The following is a 24,825-nucleotide window of genomic DNA, read 5'->3' as shown; positions in this document are numbered from 1 at the left end:
CTGGGTATCAGTTGCTGCCTTTGCCTCTTGTTTTACTAGCTGACACCAGAGAGAAGAGCCTGGTCCATCCTCACGATACTCATCTTTGGATATTCATACACATTAATGAGGTCCTCTCTCAGCCATCTCTTCTCAAGGTTCAATAGGTCCAGCTCCCTCAGCCTTTCCTCATAAGAGAGATTCTCCAGACCCTTGACCAACTTAGTAACACTCTGATAGAACTGCTCCAGGAGCTCCATGTCTCTCTTGTACTGTGGGGCCCAGATGTGTATGCAATGCTCCAAATTTGGCTTCACCAGGGCTGAGTTGAGGGGCAAGATCATCTCCCTCGACCTGCTGGCAATAATCTTTCTAAAGCCTGGACAACATTGATCTTCTTGGCCCCAAGGCACACAGATGGTCAGGGACAGATAGCTGTGCACCAGGACACCCAGGTCCTACTCTGCAGCACTGCTGTCCAGCGGGTTGGCTCCCAGCCTCTACTGGTGACCAGGGCTGTTCCTCCACAGGTGCAGGACCTGCATTTCCCCTTGTTGAATTTCAGAAGGTTCTTCTCTACCCATCTCCCCAAGCTGTTGAGGTCCCTCTGAAGGGCTGCACAACCCTCTGAAATGTCAGCCACTCCTTTGTATCAGCAGTGAACTTGCTGAGGACACATCTGCTCTTTCATCCAATCATTGATGAACAAGTTATACAACACTGAGCCCAACAAGAACCCTGGGGGACAGCCGCTAGTGACAGGTCTCCAACTTTATGCTACTGATCACGAGACTCTGGGATCTGCCACTCAGGCAGCTCTCAATCCATCCCACTGTCCACTCATCCAACCAACTTTTCTTGAGTTTGCCTATGAGTGTACTGTGAGGGAAAAGCAAGGTGGGCAAAGAAGAATTTTGCTTGCTTCCCCGAGCATGGATTGCCCTCCACTTGCTTCTCACTTCACAACTGGTACCTGCTCTTTGCTGGAGGACAGATAGGGGATCTCCTTTTCGTTGGATGCTCCTGTCTTAGGGAAGCCAGAGCATGGTCCCACCAGTCTGTGTCCCTCTCTATTCTAGAGGTTTTCTAATATTTCTCAGCCTTTGTAGTTTGTCTTGTAGCTCTGCTATCAGGCTGGACAGGTCATCCACCTGGTCTTATCTGATGCAGCTGCCCATCACTGATACAATCCACTGACAGGCGCAGGCATTAGCTACAGCCAGAAGCCTGGGTGGCTGCATGGAGTTTTTGCATGGTTTTTTTGGGACTTCAGTCTGAGACACTGCGTCTTTTTTGGTGAGTTTAAGGGACTCAGTTCCCTGCTGAGTGGGCACCGTATATTTGAGTTCTCTCAGCAACTGTAATGACCAGAAAACTGAGCAAACTGCCTGCGCTGCAGCGCCCTTCCCGCTCCATGTCCTGTTCGCTCGCCCGGGTCGCCCCCGCTCTCTGGAGCCGCTTCAACCTCCCGCGCTGCACCGCTCCCTCCGCGCCTGAGGGGCTGCCGAGGGCTGCCGGGTGCGGGCGGGGCTCGGGGCTCCTCGAACTCGGAAACGCTGTGGAGGGCAGCAGGTTACGAAGTCCTCCCTGCGGTTATTCCATACGATGATCTTCCTTCTGTTTTCTGCGTTGCATCGCCATCTCGAGGTGAAACCCTCACATAAGGTCTCGACTGTACGGTCACGGTCCGACCCAGACCGAACCCCTCTCGGCTACCACAGCCCACACACCTGCCCCACCCCGTCGCTTTAAATGCCCTCCTGCTGCTCGCCCCGCCTTTCCTCCAGCCAATGGCTGTGCAGGTTCCTCTGACGGACGGGCAATGCAACCAATGGAAGGCATCCCGGATGAGCGCCGGCGCGGGTCGTTTGAAGCTTCCCTCCCTCTGCGAGGCTGGCCGAACAGGCGGGCTCTCGAGCGAACGAGCTGCGTTCGATAGGCTGCTCGTCATGATGGGCATCTAGATCGGCCAATGGCCGGGCAAGGCGGGGCGGCCGGCTCTCCCCGCGGCGTGGCTGGAGCGGGGCTGTGGAGCGGAGCTGCCGAGTGTCACCATGTTCCAGGGCGCTGAGGCCGAGCCGGCCAAGCCTAGCTCCAGGTGGGGCGGTGGGGGACGCTTGGCGGGGCGGGAGGAAGAGTCGGGCGGCGGCGCGGAGCCTTTGCCGGGGCTTTGTTTGGGCGCGGGAGGTGCGGGCTCCAGCTGAGGGCCGTGAGGGGAAGAGGGGGGTGGGTCGGGGATGTAGGTTCTGGCCGAGGAGATTGGGTCCCCCCGAGGGGCCTCTTCGCTGCGGCGGGCGGAAGCGGAGCCCCATACTTCCCGTACCGCCGGATAGAAGCCAGCGCGCGGCTGGAGCCTTCGCCGTCCCTCAGTTTACTTGTCCCGCGCCCCGGGGGCTGGGCGGGGAGTGGCCGCACTGAGCTCCCGTCGGTGCTGCCTTGGGCTGAGGCCACGCTTGGGGCACACGAGGAGAGCCCCAGGGCCGGGCGGGGCACCCACGATTGCCGCGCCCGGCCTGACCCCAGAGCTCCTGCAAGGACTCCGGCGCGGGCAGAAGGGCCCAGCGCTGGGGAGCACCTCGTCCCACCGTGTTTCTGCTCACGGGCAGCGAGGGGCCCCAGCTGCTCTCCGTGCACAAACGCCTGCAGAAGCAGATGTCGGCTTGTTTTCGCCCTACGAAGTTGAAGTATATTGCTTTGTTTGGAGGAGGGTAGTTACCCTGAATACCGCAGGGCGTGAGTGCAGTGAATAATCCATCTGCTAGGCTGTCGCATGCGGGAAGGAGGAAGGGTTTCGAAATTGTCTTAAGAACGCTATAAATTTTCCCGTTTTCCAGACGCTCCAAGCTGTGACATGGTTTTAGAAGAAGACTTGAGGATGCTCTATCCTTGGTGTAGTCTCTGAGAAGTGTCTGTTTACATAGTAATTTTGAAACTACGTTTAACGCATAAATTGGGTATCCGGGCAGACCATTGCAACGTGTTAAAAGTTAACAGCGAGCAAAGGAGGCCTTACGGCTTCCTCCCTGTTGCCGTGTCGGGGTGTGTTTGTGGTGCCTGAGAGCAGGATGGAGCCACTCTCAGCTCTGTACCCGAGACTGTGGCAGGACCGCAGCAACCTCCTGTAGCGGGTTTGCAGCGTGGTCTCTGAGGCGTTTACTGTGTCGACTCATGGCCTGTGCCATCAAGGGCAAAAGGACCTGGTCTCAATACACAGCTTTTTCTGTTCATTCCCTGACCAAAACTTTCTTTAGTGAGAATGCAAATCCTTTTGCAGTTCTTGATACGTGGAAGTTGCTGTAATTAAATCTGAGCCTAATTCCAAATTCCTGCAGCAACCACCACCAGCTGTGGAAGTGGGGAAAAAAAGTCTTCCTAGTGTGAAAATCTTGCCTAGAAAATTATAAACAAGTGTTTGCATTTTGAGAACTTCATAGTACGGGGGTATTTCAGTTAGAAATAAATTATGCTAAGAAGATTTTAAGTGAAAGCTTTCACTTAATTGTCTAGTGAAATGTGTTTCTACTGATCCTGTAAATGACCACAGTGATAGAGCAAGCAACTAGTTTGCTGAATCGAATTAACTGCCTAGTTTTATTTAATTAAACTTTAACAATGACACTTTGTATTTTTAAGCAAGTTTCGCTTTTTCAAAATAAAATCTGGTACTACACATCTAAGAGCTTCTAAAAGCAAAGCAGGACAGAGCTGTATCATGCTGCTGTTGTGCGCTATAAAGATGCATTGTATTAACATACCCTCGATTTGTCCTGTGTCTGCTGGCAGAAAAGGTATTTGTGCTGATTTCTACCTTGTAAGTACCACCAGTGATGCCTCTGGTTAATTTATTTGACAGTAGGGTTTTCATAGTGTGGCTACTAAGCTGAAAATAAGAGGACAGTATAATCAATGTTAGATTTATTTTGATGAAGTTTCTTTACTGAATTATCAAGACTTTTAATCTTAAAATGGATTTTCTCTAGAATTTCTTTCTGCAATAGCTCTTAAAACCCATTGCAGGAATGAGAAGTAATTTGATTCTTATGACTGGCTATTTTTCTTAAAAAAAATCTGAATGTATGTATTTTGTTATTCCCTCCTATGCTGGTAGGCATGTGTTAAGCAAACAGTGTGGTAAATTGAATGAATCTGGGCTGTAAGAGACTCCAGCTGTATAAACAGCTTTTTACTTCCTTTCAGTCTCTTTGCTGGTATACTTAGTGTAGTTGGAATGCAAGAAAGACTAAATGCAGTTTAAAAATAGCTGAAAAGAATAGGTAAAGTAAAAAATCATTTGTGAGAGGAGTCAACTTTAACAGAGACCCCTTCCCAAACTGCTTTTTTGTAGAGTTCCCTTTTCTTTGTCTCCCCACTTTAAATACTTTAACTGCCTTATGGTTTCTGGACCATTGTGAATGTTTGAAATACATAATTTACCTATACAATGTTTGCTTTAATTGTGGGTTTAAGTCTTCTAAAATAAGTGGAGAGCACAGAGGCTAGGTGGATCTGTAGTCTGTTGGACACTAAATTGGAAATAAATAAGCTTTGTATGATCTAACCTGTGCTTTGGACAAGGAGTTGTCCTGTCTGCTGAAATTCCAGTTACTCCTTAAGCTAAAGGCGTTTATTAAATCCACAATCATACTAAGAATTAAAATACTGAAATTGGCCAGCAAAGACAGTCTCTCTGAGGTTAGTACTGTGTGTATAAACTACTCCCAGACTAAAAGAGGAACTTTCTTCTCCTTCCCAAAAGATCTAAAACTGTGTTCTGCATCTTAAGATCTGAAATGCACACAAAGCTCATTTTCTGACAGAGCAGCCAAATACCTCTACTTTTGTGAAGTTAAATCTTAAACTGGAGTAGATCTTGGCACCAAGAGGTACCTCATTTTATACTCAGTGTAGCTTACCTGTAATGACATGCTGCTGTCACAGGGCTGGGGAGAGGAGGGATTGTAATAATGCACTGACATTTGAATTGTGTTCAGTTAGGGTGGGATCAAGATCTCGCAATTTATAACTGTTCTCTTGGTTTAAAAGCAAAGGTTACTTTAGGTTCCAGATCAAGGGTTAAGATTAGAAGTAGTATAATTGAGCTGCTCTCTTTGTTCAGCTGCTAAGACTGTGGGTAATTGGTAGATGTAACTGTAAAAATTATTTTTGATACAGAATCCCAGAATCACTGAGGTTAAAAGCCCTCTGAGATCATGGAGTTCAACATTTGATTGCTTGTCAACTAGACCAGAGCATTAAGTACCACATTCAGTCATTTTGTGAACACCTCCAGGGATGGTGACTCTACCACTGCCTCAGGCAGCCCATTCCAATGATCAGCAACTCTTCCTGTGAAGAAATTCCTCCTGATGTCCAGTATGCCCTCTCCTGGCACAACTTGAGGCTGCTTCCTTTTGTCCTGTTCCTTGCTCCCTGAGAGCAGAGCCCAACCCCCCTCTAGCTGCAGCCTCCCATCAGGGAATTGTGGAGAGCCAGAAGGTCCCCCCTGAGCCTCCTTTTCTCCAGGCTGAGCTCCCTCAGCTGCTCCTCACCAGACTTGTGCTCCAGACCCTTCCCCAGCTCCATTCTCTTTTATGGATATGCTCCAGCCACTTAAGGTCTTTATTGTCATGAGGGGCCCAAAACTGCCCCCACGATTTGAGGTGCTTCACCAGTGCTCAGCAGAGGTTACTGTCCTAGTCCTGGTACAGGCCAGGATGGCACTGGCCTTCTTGCCAACCTGGGCACACCCAGCTCATGTTCAGCCACTGTCAATGAGCATTCCCAGGCCGTTTTTTTTGCTGAACTTCTTTCCAGCCATTTTAGGTATTAATCTCTTTCCTGTGCATTTCTGTTAATTTTCCAATTAATTTCCACTGATTCTACTCCCAAATAGTAGTTTGGTTCCTTTTTGGGGTGGAACCTGTAGTCTGCTGAGCAAGACCTAGGCATTAACTATGGAATTACTACTGAAGGACAAGCATGACTTATGGTAAGTTTTCAAGAAGTCAGATGATTTCTGCTGTAAGCTCTAATTTTCCTGCAGATCCATTTGATATCCTCTGGTGCAAAGCTTTAGGTTTAATGGATTTGCAGCTTGACCACTAAAGAATTGGCTTTTTGGTGTTATGTCTCTCCATTCTAAACTACAGCAGCTATTGTGATAACTGATGTTTGAGACTAGCAAATTTTTTAGTAGTTACAAAATGTCTGCCTTTATTTAAAATTCAGTGGGTTTGAATTGTATCACAGATTCAAAGTTGGTATGTGCAGTTTAGCAGAAAGTCTGATTCTGTAATGGTTGTTTTTAAAATCCTAACCATCATATGGCTTCTCTTAATCTCTGTTGTTTCTGAAACACCACAGATAGTGTAGCCATATGTGTAGGTGGCAGTGTTAGGATCATCCCATGTAATCATAGATACCTTAATGATCAAGTTGACTGACCAGGAGGTTGGCAATATTTGTGCTGAACTTAAGAATATTAAAACAGCTGTTGAAAAGTAGATACTTCATGGATATAGCAGAATTACCTAAAGTAAATTAAAATCAGGATAGTTACATACAAGGAGAGAATGGGAAGGGGACATCAAATATGTTGAATGCTATAAATTTTAAATGAACTTTCGTATCTTGTTACTTATTCTGTGATACAGGGTATTGAAGCCCCCAGGGGGAGATTCTAGTAACCTCTTTGGGAGTACAGAAGAAGTGTCTTCTTCAAGCAGGCCACACCGGATGGCATCCAATATCTTTGGAGCATCAGAAAAACCTCAGAACATTCCAAAAAGAACAAACCCTCCAGGTAAAAGCTGCCCCCTCTTTCTGTGTGACTGGGCTGTGAATTGCAGCATAGAATGGTTTTGTGCTCCTAAACTGGAACACTGGGCTCTGTCTTTTTATGTTCCACTCTTGTATACTGAGTAGGTTTGAACAAGAAATCTCTTCAGACTTCTGAATATAGGACTGTTGCATTGATCTGCATGTTCACAGACTTTTTAGCACATTATTCAAATCTTAATTCTTTCCAAATTGAGGTTCTAAGAAATGATGAAAGGAAACCACTTCTATTGTAGAGTTGTCAGCAGTTAGCTCAGTTTGAGACCCGCAGGTGATTTGTAGCAAAGGATTTCAGCTAGGCAAATACAACTAAGTTCCTAGGCAGCAGGATTGTAGAAGTCCTTGAATTATATATTTAATTTCTTTTTTAATATGATGTGATAAAACTAATCTAGAACAAAAGTCTTAACAACTGCCTTGCAGGAGGAAAAGAAAGTGGCATTTTTGAGGACTCTAGTTCTGCTCAGCCTCGTCCACGCTTGAATCCTCCTGGTGGGAAGACAAGCGATATCTTTGGGTCTCCTGTCTCTCCTAGCATTGTGCGAGCGCACCCGAACAAACCCAAGGTATTTGTACTAATGTTGCTGGCAGAGCAAGAAGCAGCTCCAGGGTCCTGTTGTGCTCTGTCATGTGCCTGTGCTCTCCCTAAGAACAGAACTGAATATATATGGAGTGACTTGGAGTTAGACAGTTATTCCCAAAGTCTCTTTGATAGCTTGTTATTTTGGGTGTATCAAATCTCTGCAGTTTGTTGTAAAAGTATTAATTAGACTGTGGATGTGCATTAAAAAAAAAAACAAAAAAACAAAAAAAACTCTTTGATCTTTCTTGTAAGTGAGGTGCATCTGGAGCTCTTGACAGAACCAAAAGGCATTTAAACTGGACAGGGAGGAGATATTTCTCCTGATTCTGCAGTTTGGCAGATGTGATCTTGATGCAGACTTGAGAAGTTGGTGAGCTACAGTCATAAACCTTTTTGAGGCCTGGCTGTGCACTTCAGCTCTCTTAAATACATGTATCTACAGTCACCTTGAAAGCACTTCAGCAGATTAGGCTTACAGTGATCAACAGTGAAAAAGTGAACTTTGGATCAGTGGTGTCAGGCCCAGCAGGTACTTGATTTGTACAAGACCACAAAAGTGTCTCTTAGTGTAGTGTTACAGTTGTTACACATAGGTTATACAGTTGAGTTTTGATCTCTGGGATGTGTAATAGTTCCTTGTAGTTATGACCACATCTGAGTTTGGAAAAAGCAGGATACATTACCAGTTACTGTATTTAAGTGCCCTATATGCAGATTTGCCACCTGCTGCCTTACTCTAAGTAAATACTAACAAGTGAGTAGTTATTATGGTGATAATATTTTTGGCATGTCAAATAGCATGGAAATTTAACATTCTATGAAACTGCTGTGGTTTAGGAATGGTATTCCCCAGTTTAGTGTTCCCACTGAAAACACTCCAAAACATGCACCACTCATGCTCCCCTCCCCCTTCGCCCTGCGGCTGGGGGAGGGAAATTTGAGGTAAAAATCATGAGATATGAACAATTTACTGGAAATAGCAATGAGATAAGAAAAGAACAGTAACAGCAACAAAATTAATAATGGAATGTACAAGAAGGATGAACAGTTCACACGCGAGGGCTCACCACATGGAACACAGCACTACCCCAACTGCTCAGCCACCACTGCCCACCCCACATCCTGCACATGATGTGGTATGGAATAAGCTTCAGGTCCTGGCCATGCCCTCCCTGGCTACTGCAAAAATTAACCCTGTACTAGCTGGAACCAGGACAGAAATTGTCATTGTGCTGAAAACAGTCTAGTTTTTCCTGGAAACTTAGGAAGAAAGGATCAGTCCAATTTAACTTTCTTGCCTTTGGTTTTTTCCCCTTAAATTTAAAGTGTTGGTAGAGTGCTTTCTTTTCATGCATGTTCTGAATAGTATCTGGGGCCATATGAAAAGATGAGGAGGAAAAATAAGAGGAGTAGTGCTGTTGGTGTAGGAGAGGGCTTTGCTTTGCTTCTGTGTACCCCTTTATTGGGATGGTCACTCTTTCTTTTTTAGTTACTTTTTTAGAAATGTGACTGTAATTCCCATGAATTCCTGACTAAATGGAGGACACCACTGTGGAAATTCTCATGTCATTAATTAGAGCATTGGAATTGTGGGAGATACTGAGCTGGAAAGAAGACCTGCAAGTTGAGTTTCATGGGTGGGAAAACACTTTTCTGAAGTGTGGCTGTGTATTTCCAACAGTCAGTTCAGATTGTTGGGGAAATGGTCTTAAAATATTTTGATCATTACCTGGCTGTTGGGATACTTGCTGAAGAGAGGAATTATTACGTACAAATAAGGTCTTCAAGGGCTGCTTGTGCATGTATTATAGTTGTGTATACCAACTTCTCCTGCGTGATAGCAGGTACTTGACAGGAATGGTAATTCCTGTTCTTAAAATCATTGAATCCTTAAGGTTGGAGAACACCTCTGAAATTTAGTCTGGCAGTTAACCCACCACTGCTGTGCTTACCATTTTGATGATCTAATGTAGCCTCTTCATCCATGTTCCGATGAATTGGATGTGCACCTTGCCATAACACAGAAGATTTGTGCCCCTGCTTTTGGGGTTCTTTAGAAGTGGGGGGATGAAGGGCTGCACACAGCTTGCTTTTATTTGATCAGTGATCTATAAACTTAGAAGTGAAGCAAAATTTCCAGAAGGATTTTGCAACAGACTTGCTGTTTGAGAACAGTAATATACTAAGATAGTTTTTGATTTCTTTGCAGGATCACATTGTCTTAAAAGAAGAGGAAATACCAAAGAAGCTAGAAGGTCAGCAAGAGAAATTCTTGTCTTTGTTCTCTTTGGGAAGATAAGCTATGAGGAAGTTTCTTGTGCTTCTGCTTAAACACTAGCCTTAGTCTCATGTTTTTAGGATAATATGACTGAAAAGTTTAGTCAGAAGTCTAATCGCTTGTCTCAGGGAAATGGTTTCTTCCTCTTATTGAGGAGAACACAGGTGTGAGTCATGGTACTCTTGTGTCTGTGTGTTTAGACTTTGCTTGATACCATGTGTGTGTCTATATAAAAATATGTATGGAATCTCTATATGGCAAAACATCTTACCAGGTTACCGCTTCCTCTCTTGCCATCTCCTTCAAATGGCTAATTTTGGCCTTCTGTTGTTGTAAATAATAAACAACTGACTGACAAAATTTATTATTGCTCAGCTAACTGTTAAAGAATGAATGAGAATCCTGCTTTCAAGCTCAGTATGAAAAGATTGATTGGTACGTTGTATCTCTTAATTGCCTGCAACTGCCAAAATAATTCTGAAGGTGTATTGCTCAGTCTTTATATCCTTAGAGAGGATATGAAAGATTAGAAAGATTGCTGAAGGAAGAGAGGAATTGTTGAGAAAAGTGTAATTCTTTTCTTACTGCATATTTCCTTCAGGAAAAATGAACAGGTAATGAGAAACCTTGGTGTGCTATGGATGGGAGATGTGGGAAAAAATGCAGCCAACAGAAGATGAGGCACTTTGTGCACTACAGAATATTGAGTGATCTGATGATCTAATATGTTTTCTTTAATGTAGCTACAGAAAATATCAAACCACAGCTGGAAGACGGAGGCGAGAAAAAAGCTCTGGGCAAAGAGGAGCAATGCAAGGAGCCAGAACCCAAGATAGACAATCATGAACCGCGACTAGGGCCAAGGCCACGCTCGCACAACAAAGTCCTCAATCCACCAGGGGGGAAATCCAGCATTGCGTTCTATTAGGGTCATCGTGTCACTGTCACTAATGGAGAGAGTCTTGTCTGTGCTGGTGAGGTCAGTTTATACACTATTGCTTGTGAATAGATTCTTAGGCAGATGGATGAGGGTTATGTTAGAGTATTTAGGAAGGATAACCTGGTGATTTGGGGAGGAAGGGCTGGGGAGGGAATGGGTGCCTTGTGGAAGATGTGAGTACTGGCCTGCCTGGGTGGGTGGCAGAGCCAGACATTAGTGTAACTTTGTGAAAAATCAGTGCTACTTAGTGGTGAGTTCCTCAGACTGTTAGGTTCTTAGCTAGCTTGTGGCTCAGGATGCTCTTGTGGAATCAGGCTTCCATACAGTCAACATGTCAAACATTGTGAATGGGAAGGGGCCGGCCTGAAGGTCGCGCTTGAAGATTCTGAATTAAAGCAGGTAGGCTTGGCTTTCCCCTAGGCAATGGGATGCAGTTTCCAGCGTGAGCTGACTTGCAGTCATGTGAATATAAATATGTTCCACAGGAGCAAGTAGTGCTGCCATGGTTAAGAGTGTCTTCAGTCATTGCTTCTTTTTCTCCTTTCTTGCTTGCAGCACATGATTGCTGATACAAGGACAAAATATGCTGAAAGTTTCTTTTATACTCATAAACAATCATATGTTTGTAAAGATTGTGGTCTTCCCCTGTCTAGGTATTCAGGTCTTTTGGATGCCTTTAGTAATTTGCTGATTTCTGTGACTAGCTCTTCACATGTGGCAGTCCAACTTGCTGTTTCATGTAGGTGCTTCTAGTTGAGTGCTTGCATGTTTTCTGGTAAAGATGTGGGTGCAAACAATAGCTTTATGGTACTCTTTGAACAGAGGCAACTTGGAAGTTTACCACAGAGCATATGCTGAGGTGTCAGCCAGGTCACTCTGACCCAGCCTTTGTAAAAAGGGCTTAGCTTCAGCACAGGTTTTCACTTGGCTGCCTGTGGAAACCAGGACAGTTCTCCTGTCTCCACCACAGTGAATTTCCTGTTGGTTTTGCCTGTGCTGAGCCTGTAAGTGAATTCTTCCATCTTTCATCAGCCTTACCTTTGCCTTTGACTGTCTCAGATTTTTATTGGGAAAACTATGTGAGTTCTCCCCAACCTAGAGCTGTAGTTGATTTTGCTGTAGATTACCTTAGTTGGAAAATCAAAGCCAGCACAAACAGAAGGTTTGTATTACTAAAATCTGTCATAAATCATGTTTAGAAGATGTGCATGTTTTGCACAGATGTTTTTGGGGGAGGATTTATTCTCTGAATGGATTTTATGATCCTATCCAGACCTTTGCAATATGAATGTTAACTCTAGGTGCTTACTGTTAAATATATTGAATACTGCCCTTTTAAATCTGACATATCAAAACATTTCTTGCATTTCTTTCTTTGGAATCTAAAGAATGTTTTCAGCTCTTCAGGTACACCAAAGAACAAGTGGCCTTATTGTGTATATCCACTGCTGTTCTAGCCCACATTCCCTGGGAACTGCTGCCGTTGAGGCAGGATGCTGGGCCAGGTGCTAAACCTTTCTGTGATTGTAATGCTTCCTAGGCCGCACAGTTCCCTTGTGTCAGCAGCGGTGGGTGACTGCTTTAAGATTTAGTTGCCTTTTCAAATAGTGAAACATACGGGACAGTGCTAGGGTAGACACAGCCATGGAAAGTAGGGATTCGAATGCCTTTGTACCTTTCAGATTGGTTTGGAGCTGCCTGTTAATTTTCCCCCCAGGAAAACAAGGCAGTAGTTCAAACTGCAACCCTGGAATGAACTTATGTTAGTTCCAAATATGTACTTCTTAGCACCTCTTACTGAGTCTGTGCTCTCCAGCCCCTGGCTGAGTCTCAGACACATTAGCCATTTCAGTTCCTTGTTCCAGTACTTGACAAGAAGCTGTCATATAGAAAAGTCAACCAGAGGCTGCTTCCTACATTGCAGGCTCTGGTGTAGCTGATGCTATCTGCTATACCAAGCATTTGGCATCTTTTATTTAGTACCTGATGTGCATTGGCTTCAGTGCCTGTCCTTTAGAGAGCGACTTCTAACTAGGCCTTAAATTAGTTAAACTCTGTTAAATTACTTGCTTTTTTTTTTTTTTTTTTTTTTTGGAATCTAAACAATGTTTTCAGCTCTTCAAGTAAGATCGATCTGAGCATTTCTCTGGGACAGAAGGGGATTGGAAATCAAATGACAGAACATGCAGTTACCAATAAACAAGTATTTTGTCACTTCACTGTGTGCTATAGATGCCTGCTTTTATACATTGGTCAGTACTCTATTTCACCATAGATATACTGGTGAATTTTATGGTCTGAAATGGGAAAAACTGCACATACATTTTCCGGCCTTCCGTACATGGGACTGTGCTCAGGAGCTGTGACATCCTGCCCAAGGCTGCACATGAGACAGACGCCTCTTATCCCTGGGGAGGGGTAGGACGGTAGCAAAAGCTCAGCTTAATGCCTTTTGTGGGCAACATTCCATGATGTTCTGTACCACATTGGGATTCTGCTATGTTCTTCAGCAATATTGTAAATAGAATTAAATATTCAAATATTTTAAATAGTTAAGGCTATTTGTAGAAAAACATAGTAATTCCCCTTGAGCGAGGGGTAATCTTTATGTGGAGAAATCATACCCTCACTTGTGTGTTTCTAGTGAGTGCATAAAACACCCTTCATGTACCACCCTTCATGACTGCCTTGGCTGACAGAGGAGGGAACTCCAGCTACTACAGACATTGCAGTTCTGGGTGAGCAGGACACAGTGACCTCTCAGCCAGGATGTTGTGTGTCAGCAGCATTCATTCCTGAACTTCCAGACTGTGATGCTCACAGAGCCTCTCGGCCAGCCCTTACTCCTACAGTGACTTCAGTGTTTGGCCATTTACAGTTCAGAACTCTCCTCTGAAACATGTAAAGTTTGGGTGGGATCTGCATAGTGTGGGAATGTGGCAATGTCCTTGATAGATAGCACATTAGCAATGAAGTATTGTTTTTCCTTTGAGCTGCAGCCAACAGTAGACTGCAGTATAGCTCCAGTTTGCAGCTCTGTGTGTTACCTCATTTGTTTCCCCAGAACTGCTGGTTTGTAGCTAAACACTTGGGATAGAATATTATTGGAGTTGCTGCTTCAGTCTGGGAAGGAAAATGGTGTCCATAGTGAGCTTAGCCTAGGAAGTGGTTAAAGGAGGACTTGCATGCTTTCGTGAGTCATCTGTGGTTCTAGGCATATGTATTGCTTAGTCCCTAAATATGTCACTGTGTCTGTCCTGTACAAGAGCTCACAGCTCTAATGAACTGCCCAGCTGCAGTGTGTCATCCCTCCTGATCCTCATGTGTGCCAGTTAACCCAGATCATGCATGTTTTTCCCTGTGAAGACTGCTGGCTACTGTGCAAAACCTTTTAAGCAGGTCTGGTCTGATACTGTCCATCTGTTGCATCACTGGATCACACCCTGCATTGCACTCAATGAGGAAGATTAATGTCCTCTCTGTTTGTGTTTTAAGCAGCATTATTGTGAGTTTTTTTAATTATTTATACAGGCTAATCAGACTTGGAATAGCCAAAGTACATTCTTGGGGCTTGTCTAGTGAGAGAAGATACATAAAGTAGTGATGTGTGGAGACAATTATTTAAGCACTAAATTAGTAACTGCTGTAGTATGTTCCCTGGAAGGCTGTCAGAGTTGCTTATGTACAATATGATTACACTGGTATATGGATGTCAAGTGTCCTGGCTACCTGGGTGATTGTGTGGTGGAACTGGCCACCCAGCTATTTGTCCAAGCCCCTGGATGTGTCTTCTGTTGAATTTCAGCTTGAAGCTTTTCTGAAACCATGTAACACTTCTCGTTGGAAAAGGTGATGGATTAAATGTCATTGAGACTGGAATTTCCCATTGTTTCTTAAGGAGGAAAGATGGGTCACAGCAATACTGGCTGGGGGGAGATTGGGTCACATGTAAGCTGTTTCTGTCATTACTGGTTATCAGCTGTGCAAGAAATGGACTGGGTAACAATTCATTGCTGGCCAAAAACTGATGCCTAGAAGCCTCCCATCAGGCTAAGCTGGCTGCCTAGGCTGTGCCCAGTTGCCACTCCTCCCTTTGAACATAGTTGGTGAGCAGGAAGAGGCAGATTCAAATTACTGGGCTAAATAGTGGCCCTGATTATTTTTGTAGTTTTATCTTGCTTCTGGGAATTAAGACAGTCTCATGTTGAATTTGCTTTCCCTTTCTTTCAAGTTCCTTATATTGCTAGTAGGACAACCTCTTCTTCCTCAAGCAGATCAAAACACTCTCCATAGCCAGCAAGAATGCAGGAATTTGCTTTACTTATCAGCCTCTCTAGGTCTAGCTGCCTTCTGGTTGTGGTGTCTTACCCACTGCTTTCCTCCTCCCTCCTGCATATACAGATACTTGAAATAGTAGCTGTGCTGCCTTTGGCTTCTCCGTGACCCCTCCTCTGCTGCTGCTTGGGTGTGTGCTATGTGCCACTTAAGCCAAAATCACAGACCACTCTATGTCCAGGTGTATCAGAAGCACAGGGGCCTGTTGAAGTAACTGGAACATGTTGTTATGCCAGGTTCTTCATGAAGATCATAAAAATGATGGCTTTTTCTCTACTGTCTTGTCCCACAGACTTACATAAATGTGTGTTCTTCTGTGTCAGTGTTTAATGTCCTGGCTGCTGGGAGCATGCACTTGGGCATGAAGGGCAACACAAGTCCAAGTGTGAACTGCCTTAACTAATGTCCACTTTCAGACTGCAGTCTGTATTTTATGAGTCTCAATCCACTGTGTCTTTGGCAAGGAGAATGTTCTGCCAGAGAATATGTGCAGCTTAAATGTTAAGGCCCAGGCTGTCTAAGGCTGTGGACAGTGTAAGGGGTGGGGGTTTCAGTTACCCATAATCATGATCAGTGTCACACTACAAAAGTTAAACAAAATCCTGATTGTTTCCTTCCATTTCTTGCAGCATATTGACCTCTGTGAATGCCACCCTTTCATTTCCATGACAAGCTCAATCAAAGTATGAGAGCCATGCAGTTGCCTTTTTGAAAGCTCAGAGCTGAGCTCTGGTATCCCGGCTGCAGGAGTCCAGCAAAAATGGGGAAGGCAGGCAAAGTGAAGGTGGCTTCCTGGTCATTAGGGGGTTATTACTGAAAAAAGCTGGGTAAGAGTTAAGTAATCAGTGTGCCCAGTGGAGGTGAGCAGGTACTGTTCAAGGAAGGGTCATCACCTCCCTTCCTACTGTTATGTCAGCTTTGAGCTTTATCCATCTGAGCTGAAAGAGAGGAGCAGCCTGTCCAGAAGAACTCTGCCTGTGAGAGGCTCCAGAGGAGTCCTCCCGCTTTGAAGATGGTCTTTGTGCAAGAGACCCAAAGGTCACCAGAATGTCCCCACATCTTCAGATTCTGTGACAAGGCTTTTATAAGCAAGTGCAAGGATCTTTGCTCAATGCCTTCTATCAAACCCTCTCTAACCAAAAGGAGTTCTCCATATAGGTAGTGAACTCAGGAGAGGGACAGGAATGCTTCCTAGTGATACCCAACAGAACAGGCAGTGAGGCTTTGGTGCTACACCAATGAGAATCTTGTCAACCATTGGCACACTTTAAGGAAAGTATGTCACAACTGTTCTTCAAAACAGAAGAGTGAAGTTTCTTTTCTAGTAATTTGGAGGTAGATTGTGGGATATCAAACAGGAGTGTCTGGCTTTTGAGTGAGCTTCTTCCATGAAGGAGTAAGTACAGGACTGAGTGGTTATCCCATCACTTGTTAGAGCACTGACACCCTTTTCATTTAACTGCTGCATCACATGGCATAAACTAAGAAAGCTGATGGCTTCAGCAGACCAGGCTGAAGTCACTGCTTTTAAGCAAGGGTATTAACACAAATCAGTTCAGAACGCATATTTTCTTCTGTTCGCAAGTCTCCAGCATTAGTTTACAGCCCTGCTGCATGTGGTTTTTCATAATTACAGCTGGAAATTCATCATGGGATTTTTCCTCTGAAAAAATGCAAGTGCAGGATTTCAGCACTGACGAGTAGTGCAGCAAGTGGAGGCCTAAGGATATTTTGAAGCCACAGTCTAGCAGGAGTCTGATTTGCCAGCTGTGTTAAAATACTGATGAGGCCTTACATGGAGCACTGTATGCAGTTTTGGCCTCCCTAGTACAAGACAGATGTGATTTAGGGAACGCAGTGATGGGCCACAAAGGTGATAAAGAGACTGGAGCATCTGTCACAGGAGGAGGGGCTGAAAGAGCTGGGGCTGCTCAGGAAAGTTCTGGGAGATCTGACCAGTGTGCTCAAGTACCTGCTGGGAGGAAGCAAGGATGAGGGGGCCAGACTTTGCTCTGGGCAGGAAGCAATGGGCAAAAGGGAAACCACACAGAATTCCATCTGAACACAAGGACATACATTTTTCCTGTGAGGGGTCAGACACTGGAACAGGTGGCCCAGAGATGCTGCACAGTCTTCATCCATGGAGATGTTCAAACTCTGTTTGCTCTGTGCTCTGCCTTCTGCTCCATGTTGATTTTTTAGGGTTATTTGTTTACTAAGCAAAGATGTCAGACTTGCAGAGCTAGTGACTTCAAACTGTGGCTGTGAAACCTGCTCAGCAGGAAACCAGGGCAGCAGTAATACGCCATCCAGATGTAGGAGTGTAGCCACAATACACCCAGCTACAGTTGAGAACTCGCAGTAGCAAAGGAGTAAGTGATCCCCAGCCAGATGGTAGAGAGACCAGCAGGGGCACAGACGTGAAGGCCAGGAGAGCGAAGACTGGCAGAGTCAGCATGGCACAGACAACAGCAAGGACACCTCTCAGTCCAACATAGTCCTGGTGAAGGGAATGAGCAGAAAGACTCTTCCAGGGGACCCTGCTTCCCATGGGTCCTAGTGGCACACAGGGCTGCGCAAAGTGCGCTGGCAGGAGTGGCAGTGACACGGCATTTCCTGGCTGCTGGCAGTGTAGCAGACCAGCTGTTCTACCTCTTGCATACTTCTGAACTGAGACTGAAGTGTTACTACGTGTCCGGTACTCAAGTGAAACCCCAGGTTTTAACAAAGGGGAAGGGAAATCATCATTATACCATGATAATTATGGTAATAAGGAATGGAAGCTGTTTGACAAAACAGGGCCTGATTGCATGCAGGTTGTCCTTTCCCATCTACTTGTAAAGCTTATCCCGGTTCCTTTCTGTTTCCATCTCAGACTTCCCAAAACACACAGCCATACGCCATGGGTTGATGCTACCATAGCGCAATTACAGGACAGAGGTAAAAACAGGGGAACGTTACTTCTTGTAATTTAAGTCAGGTTAAGGTGCATCTTGCAGTTTGCAAGGATATAAAGGACTCGTTGTTCAGCCATAACAGGAGAAATTCTGTTTGAGGGGCTGTAGCGGACATTTCAAAAAATCAGGAACAAGTTATCAGCGAGTACTTTGTGTTTTGGGTACTCACAATTAATATGCCAACTGCTGCAGAGAGAATGAGGGAGCTGTCATATACTGCTCCAAAATGTAAGCGGCTGCCCGCTGATTTTAACTAGAATATTTATCCTGGATAAACTTGCTAAAAATAAAATGAAGCCAATAAAATAAAATAATTAGTATTCTTGATCTGGTTATTTTGATAGAAAGTAAGTTTGAGCACAAACATATGGGCAGGAAGGGTTTGAATGAGAGGACTTGTGAACAAGCTTGATTCTGTCTGGTTTGTAGTGCCAAGCCCTTGGTGGTTTACTTTCTTTTTAATTAATGCACACCACAGCAGAGCTGGTATTTTCAGACACTTTCAAGACACTTCAGCAAGTGCAGAGTGAAACTGCAGGTTAAAGTGGAGCATGTGTTTCCTATATCAGCACAGCTCACAGCAGCAGTGTGACGTTGTGTGTCCAAACTGCATGGGTGACGTTTTGACATCCTCTTTTAAGAGGCTAAGCACCTTATCAGTTTAAAGGGGTGAATGCTGCGGGGCAGGACCATGGTTTAAAAATAATCTAGCAGCAAGAAAAATTTATATTGAACATCTGCATTTGAGAAATACCAGGAATTGCACAGGAAATTCCTTTATGAAGACCTTGGTTACAGCAAAAAAAAAAAAACCCAAAAAAAACAACCAAAAAACCACACAAAAAAAACCAAAAAACAACAACAAAAACCTGTCAAAACCAGTCTTTCGGTTTTGTTAGGGACATGCAGAAATTTCATTAAACTTCCTCAAATTCTTTATAGAATTTACAGTCATTCAGTTCAACAGCTTTCACAGAGGTTTATTTAAAGATCTTGTATCTACTTAAATTTGATTTGGCGATTTGGCTATCTATATGGCTGCTTCCCCTCAGTTGTCATGCTGATGACATTTCTTCCCTCCTGATTTCACAGTGGCTTCTTTCAAATCACTAATGAAATACTACCAAAATAATTTTATTTATTTTACTGCAGGCCTTACCTAATATAAAAGTTCATCCTCATGATGTGATAGAAGCTGCTACATCATCCACAAAGGGCAACAAACAGCAAAACAAGTCTGTGGCAGAGCCCCAGATCAGAAGCAGGAGTCTCAATTTAGATAGCCAGGTTGGTGCTTTCTTTTAAGCAAAGAGAGGCATTAAAAAGGAAGTCTGAAGCTTTCACCAGATACAAAGGCTTCCTCTTGTACAAACTCAGGCTGAGCAAGCCCAGTTATATTCTGGACACAGCAGAGTGCAGGAGCTGTAGGGCAGAGCTGCCCCAGGCATGTGACATTGACACCCCACCCAGCTCAGCAGACACCCACTTTGCTGCTCTGTCACAAAGGTGAAATGTCTGTGGACTGTTTTTTAAATTGAGTATTTCTTTCCCTTCTCCCAAATCCTTCTGATTCTCCTTTGGCAGTGTTTGAAGCTTTAAATATTGGATGAATCATTTTCCTTTAAGGTATTTTTGCAGTCTTTCAGAAGCTTCTCTCATCTTTGAAGGGAAAGAAGGGTCAAAGAAACCCTCAAACCTTTAGGTGTCAAACGCATGTTTCTCCACATTTCACGAGTGGAAGGAACAAGCCTATTACCCCTGTATTTCCTAGTCCCTCCAAAATTGAGGCCTGCAAGGCTCTGTCGGTTCATGTCAGTCAGTGGGCCACAACCATTGAACAGTATCTGGTGTCTGCCACAAAGGAGACGATGCAATTGTAGAAGAACATGATGGTGAGGACCAGGAGCCAGTAGGGAAGGGGAAGGTGCTGTATGTCCTAAATCTGCTGCAAAGACAAGATGTGCCCTCACTCTCCAGGAAAATAGCCCAGCTTCACACCAGTGTCACTTTCTGCAATCCACTGAAGGGCACAAGAGATTTAAGAAGTGATGGCAGTTAAAAGGGAAATAAAAGGCAGCTCATATACTTTTAAGAGAAATTTGAGATGTACTGACTCTAAAACATGCATTCTGTAACACTATCCAGTAAAAAAAAAAAAAAAAAAAAAAAAAAAAAAAAGTTTCTTATTTTTATAAAGGTTCTGGCTGCAAGACTGTTCTGAGCAGGCTCTGTTAAGAGTCCACTGCACATCCTTAAGTGAAACACAGCAGAAAGGTACAGTATAAACAGGAGTCACAACACAACTACAGAAACCAGTTGAGAGTACTGTCATGAGAAGGAAGCTGTCTAATAGATCAAGGTGCATAAAAATTGCAGACTAAAGTTGCTTGTAATGCTTGTTCCTAGACAGAATGCAAGGAGGAATTGAAGATAAGGGCTGGCAAGAAACCAGTACTGTCCAGATTAGCTATTTCCTATCCTGGATCATGTGAGCCAGAAAGCAGTTCAGAGGGAGGCTACCAGCTAGTTTCGTGCACAGAACGCTCCTCTGAGCCACCTACAGTCAGAAAGTAACTGGCTCAGAAAGCTGCTGCCATTTTGAGTACCACCTGAGCTCCCTGGAAGGCTCTAGGCAGGGAACTCTTGGCTGGTGGCTCGCAGATGCAATCTCCCTAGCACTGCTCTGCAGGGTTGAACCAAGGGGTGCAAATGCCCTCTCCTGGCCAGGACTGCCTCCTGTTGCTGAAGCCTTCCCTATGCTCTGGTGGCAGTGCTCATGCACCTGGGATTTCCAGGATAAGAGATGGAAAAAAAAACATGTACCACTTTTTTGGATTCTTGCTGGATAACGCCATCCAAGCCCAGCTACCCACTTTATCAAGTACACTGACTGTGAGGGCTGAAACAACCCCCAGCACACAGAGCAAGCTCCCTGGGAAACACAAGAAGTGTTAGAAATTCCTGGGAGTGGAGAGCACTGAATGACAAAACCCACTTCATGTAAAATGCTGAATTCTCCATGACTCCTAAGCCTGGATTCTCTTAAAACAGAGTAGGACCCTTCACCTTGCACCACCCTGTCACAATCCCTGAGCTCTGCACACTGAGCTCCCATGGCTGCAGGCCAGTGAGGCTAAAGCTACCTGAGTCTCTCAGGCAGAGCTCAGCTGGCCTGTGGCTAGAATGCTCCTGATCTGCAGCAGAACTGTGCAATAAACCCAAGATAAAAGCAAAGGGAAACCCAAGATAAAAGCATTGGGAACTTCCCTGGTCCTCAGAGCAGGGGAGGCGTATCACAGCTGTACAGGAAGCCAGGCTGTACCTCTTCATTGGTGTGACCTGTTGCTGTTACCCCAGCAGTCTGGTGTGTGAGCACAGGCAGCTCCAGAGTAGTGAGTCTGGTTACGCTGCCTACACCAAAACAAGTTTTACAGTGGTCATCTGCTGCAGACATCCCTTCTTAGAAGGAATTCTGTACACATTTTGTTTTTCAAAGAGCCAAAACAGCTTCTGAGATGAATGCACACTTTTTCTGATGTATTGACCCCTTCATGGGCTACAGAAGTCACTATGCTCTGCTTGCAAATGCTGCCTGAGCACAAAACTAAATGTCAGACAGAATGTGACACCCCATGCTCACCACAGCTTTCTCTCTGACAGCTGGAATCAGAGGATGCTAATCAGTTTCAACTTCTGCAAGAGATTAATCACTTTTCAGTGGGTGATGGCTCATACTGCCTTGTTTTGTAAATAACACTTTTCTATAATCACTGAAGTGACATCACCATTCCAGCAAACTACTCATGTGCTGTATAACCCTTTCCTTCCACTTGAGACGGATCTCATCTCACTGCACTAAAAAGAGGAGAAGCTCAAAACTTCTAAAGCCCTAGAAGAGATTCACACTAAAAAATGTGCAATGCAGGTTCCTCTTCTTACAGTAATTTAAATGTGGTTTCAGTCAGCCATGTGCAAGGCATCTTCTGCTGGGACCAGTACAGACACTGCTGCAGAATCATCAGGTTCTGCTGGCCAAAGTACAGAATAACAAACACATTTCATTCCTGTCTCTTTCGCTCTGAAGTTTCTATTCCATGGGACTGCTCCTATATTAAGTACTGACTATCTATGACTGCAGATGCTAAAATATGCCAAGAAACCAAAACTGTCAGGCTGACACTAGAGTTAGAGCAGGTTTTCTGGCATCAGTGCAGAAAACACCACTCATTGCACACAGAAAGCAACAGGAAAAACTGGAAGATCATGTGCCACTTCCTGCTTACCTCACTACCTCTTTCAGGTTCTTTTAATCATTGGACAAAACAAGCTGGCCTGGGTCTAGAAAACACCAAAGAAATTCACCTCCCTAGAGTGTCCACTGCATTCCAAATTTTGTATCAAACTGGTGGGTGAAGAAGAAATTGAGGACACTCCCAAGATGGGAGAAAGACAAGAGTCAATCCAAATGCCAGTGCCAGCTCCTTCCCCTTGAACCAGGAAGTTGTGATAACGATTCTGCACAACTTACAGAAGAGAAGAATCCTCTCTTGAACAGACAGGCTTGACGAAGAGAATGGCACAGAAACAACAGCTCTCTCAAGCTGGAGAGCGAAGGCTACTGAAGCGATTTGCAGAATAAATAAATAGACTCCACAACTCGATATAGTTATGAAGTGGGTATGTATGTCAGCGCCCGGCACAAGTGAGATAGTTCTCCAAAAATTTGTGCCCCAAGCCTCAGTCTGACCCACATCTTTATTCACAAAGGTGTTCCATATGCAATACATTACACAACTTTGCCATGCATATTCAACCTCTGGCCCCGCCTGTCCTCGCCTCTCATGCTAAATAGGTCCCCACCCTTCTGGGCATGCGTGGTTTGCTGTGGTGGTCGCGCAGGTGGTCTCTGGTGGTCTCTGAGGCTGAAGATTGTGGTCTTCCTCCTATTTGAACTCTTGAACTTTTCTGTGCATGCGCTTTTGGTCCTTTGGTGCCTATCTGAGTAGGTCTGTCAGTCTTGATAAGCTTGGAGACAGAGGAGCCCCTTTATCTGGGTTCTTTGCACCTCCTGGTCTTCTCTGGCATTGTCCTTTATGCAAGAAGCTTCAGAGATATGCATTTTCTTATGCCCTTTGTACCATGGCAGAGGTTTCTCAAGTAAAAGGTTAAAATTCAACACATAATTCTACAAACTAAAATTTAAATGTTTTAATTTATTTTGTTAATTCAAGTGAACTCCAAAAATCTCTATTTCACTACCCCGGACCAAGTCCCACGGGGTGACCCTCAGCTGCCTGGTCAACGGGTGCCTGGATAGCATAATTAAAATCCCCACTAGGAAGACAGAAGGACTCTTGAGCTGCTGGAATCTGAGCGGGTTTATTGAGGATTCATCGAAGGAGCAGGGAGGCAGAAATAGGAGCAGGGAGACAAGCACACTCAGGGAAAGCAGACTCCGAGAGCCCCGGGAAAGGAGGGGCCAGAGTATGTAACTGGGGAGGGAAGGAGTAACCAGGGTACAAATGATCCATTGGGAAGAGGGTGTAGGGGAGGAGCAGGGATGGGGTAACATAAACTGGGCCAATGAGGGAAAAGGGAAGGAGTGGTTTACAGAGGGAACCATTAAAAACAACGAGAACAGGGAACTTTCCAGAACTTGGGGAGATGACAACCACAAACTGACAGGTGATGGGCATGGCCTCATTTGCATTGGGGGGCAGAGGACTCTGGGGAAATGCCTTATCCTAAACTACTGTAGTTTCCCATAGCATTCCCATACTGTCCTCCCCATGGGCACATCCCACAGGAGAGCTCAGGCTAGAAGTTGGTCTATGCATGCCAAGAGGAGGCATGTGCCAGAGAAGGTATGTGCTAGCCTCACAGTCCACTTAAAAATGGACTAAATCATGCAGGGGCATGGGAGGTGAACTTAGCCATCCTATAAGGCAAGCAAAAATAATTTCATAGGCAGAGAAATCACGTCAGTGCCCACCCTTGAGAGAAGGTCAAACTTGTTAGAGGGGAAGACTTAAATATTTCAGCACGCATTAAATCAAGGAGCAGTGGTCTGCCAACAACACAAGTCGCTGGCGAAGAGCAGGTGAAGCCAGCTGGTAGGACAAGGGTCTAGAAGGCAAAAATGTATCATGACCCTTTAGTGAGATGTAAGTATGAAAATATGAAAATATGTAAATGTGAATTCCTTACTACCGTGTGACCCATTCCTGGAACCAAAGAGCCATTAACATCATTGGGAGGAGGTATGGCAAGCCCTTGAAGTGCAAGCCTAAAGCAAAGATGGGTGATCCCAACACAGTGAGAAGAAAACACCAACTAGGAAGAAACAGAAAAAATGCACAAACCTCAAAAGACATGCTTAAGTCAGGACAAAGGCACTCTGTGTCAAAAAGCTAAAAACCTCAAAACACATCAATAAACCTCATCAGTTTACTCTCTGCTTTCAATTTCGTGAAGACTGGTCTCTTTATAAAATGACTTGGCAATCATCAAAATAATGGTGGGAGGTTAGAGAGGCAGGTAAGTGGCAGGGAACTCTCAAGAGAGCTCTGAATTCTATAGTCTCTGACTCTGTCCTGAGCTCCATTGCAGGGTATGACCTAGAGAACATGATCTCCTCTGTGCCTCTCCTAAGACATTTACCTCTGTGATACTGAGTGAGAGGGACTAATCTGATTTTTATTTATGCCTCAACATATGTTACACATTAAATGGAAGATTCCTGTAAGGGCTGTACATGTGCTGGCAGCCCTGTCCCTAGGAAGGCTTTGCCTGGCAGCCAGTCAGGGCAGAGGATGCTTCCACAATCGGGCTGTGAGCGACATCCCCCTCCCCCACACTTGCCAGTGGGACAAATGCCCAGATGTCTGGGAAGAATACCCAGGAAATCAGGCTATGG

The 24,825-nt window shown here is 44.7% G+C and overlaps 1 protein-coding gene, 1 long non-coding RNA gene and 1 pseudogene across 2 annotated transcripts; 1 reads left to right on the top strand and 2 right to left on the bottom strand.

Annotated features, from left to right (window-relative positions):
* The first annotated feature begins 1,916 nt into the window (after positions 1 to 1,916).
* On the top strand, positions 1,917 to 10,648 carry JPT2 (Jupiter microtubule associated homolog 2). The gene is made up of 5 exons (XM_068206401.1): positions 1,917 to 2,077; positions 6,633 to 6,781; positions 7,240 to 7,382; positions 9,609 to 9,654; positions 10,421 to 10,648. Exons 1-5 carry the CDS (start codon positions 2,034 to 2,036, stop codon positions 10,603 to 10,605), a joined length of 567 nt encoding a protein of 188 aa, XP_068062502.1. The 5' UTR covers positions 1,917 to 2,033; the 3' UTR covers positions 10,606 to 10,648.
* A 690-nt stretch (positions 10,649 to 11,338) lies between these two features.
* Positions 11,339 to 12,678, bottom strand: LOC137483395 (uncharacterized). The gene is made up of 2 exons (XR_011004455.1): positions 12,029 to 12,678; positions 11,339 to 11,990 (listed from the first exon to the last, which is right to left on the bottom strand). It is a non-coding gene; the product is annotated as an uncharacterized lncRNA (long non-coding RNA).
* Positions 12,679 to 17,294: 4,616 nt separating this feature from the next.
* LOC137483931 (major facilitator superfamily domain-containing protein 1-like) lies at positions 17,295 to 24,289 on the bottom strand (annotated as a pseudogene).
* Positions 24,290 to 24,825: the final 536 nt, after the last annotated feature.

This window comes from Anomalospiza imberbis, chromosome 16, assembly GCF_031753505.1.
Source record: "Anomalospiza imberbis isolate Cuckoo-Finch-1a 21T00152 chromosome 16, ASM3175350v1, whole genome shotgun sequence".
Lineage (NCBI taxonomy): Eukaryota > Metazoa > Chordata > Aves > Passeriformes > Viduidae > Anomalospiza > Anomalospiza imberbis.
This window is presented reverse-complemented; position numbering and strand designations above follow the sequence as displayed.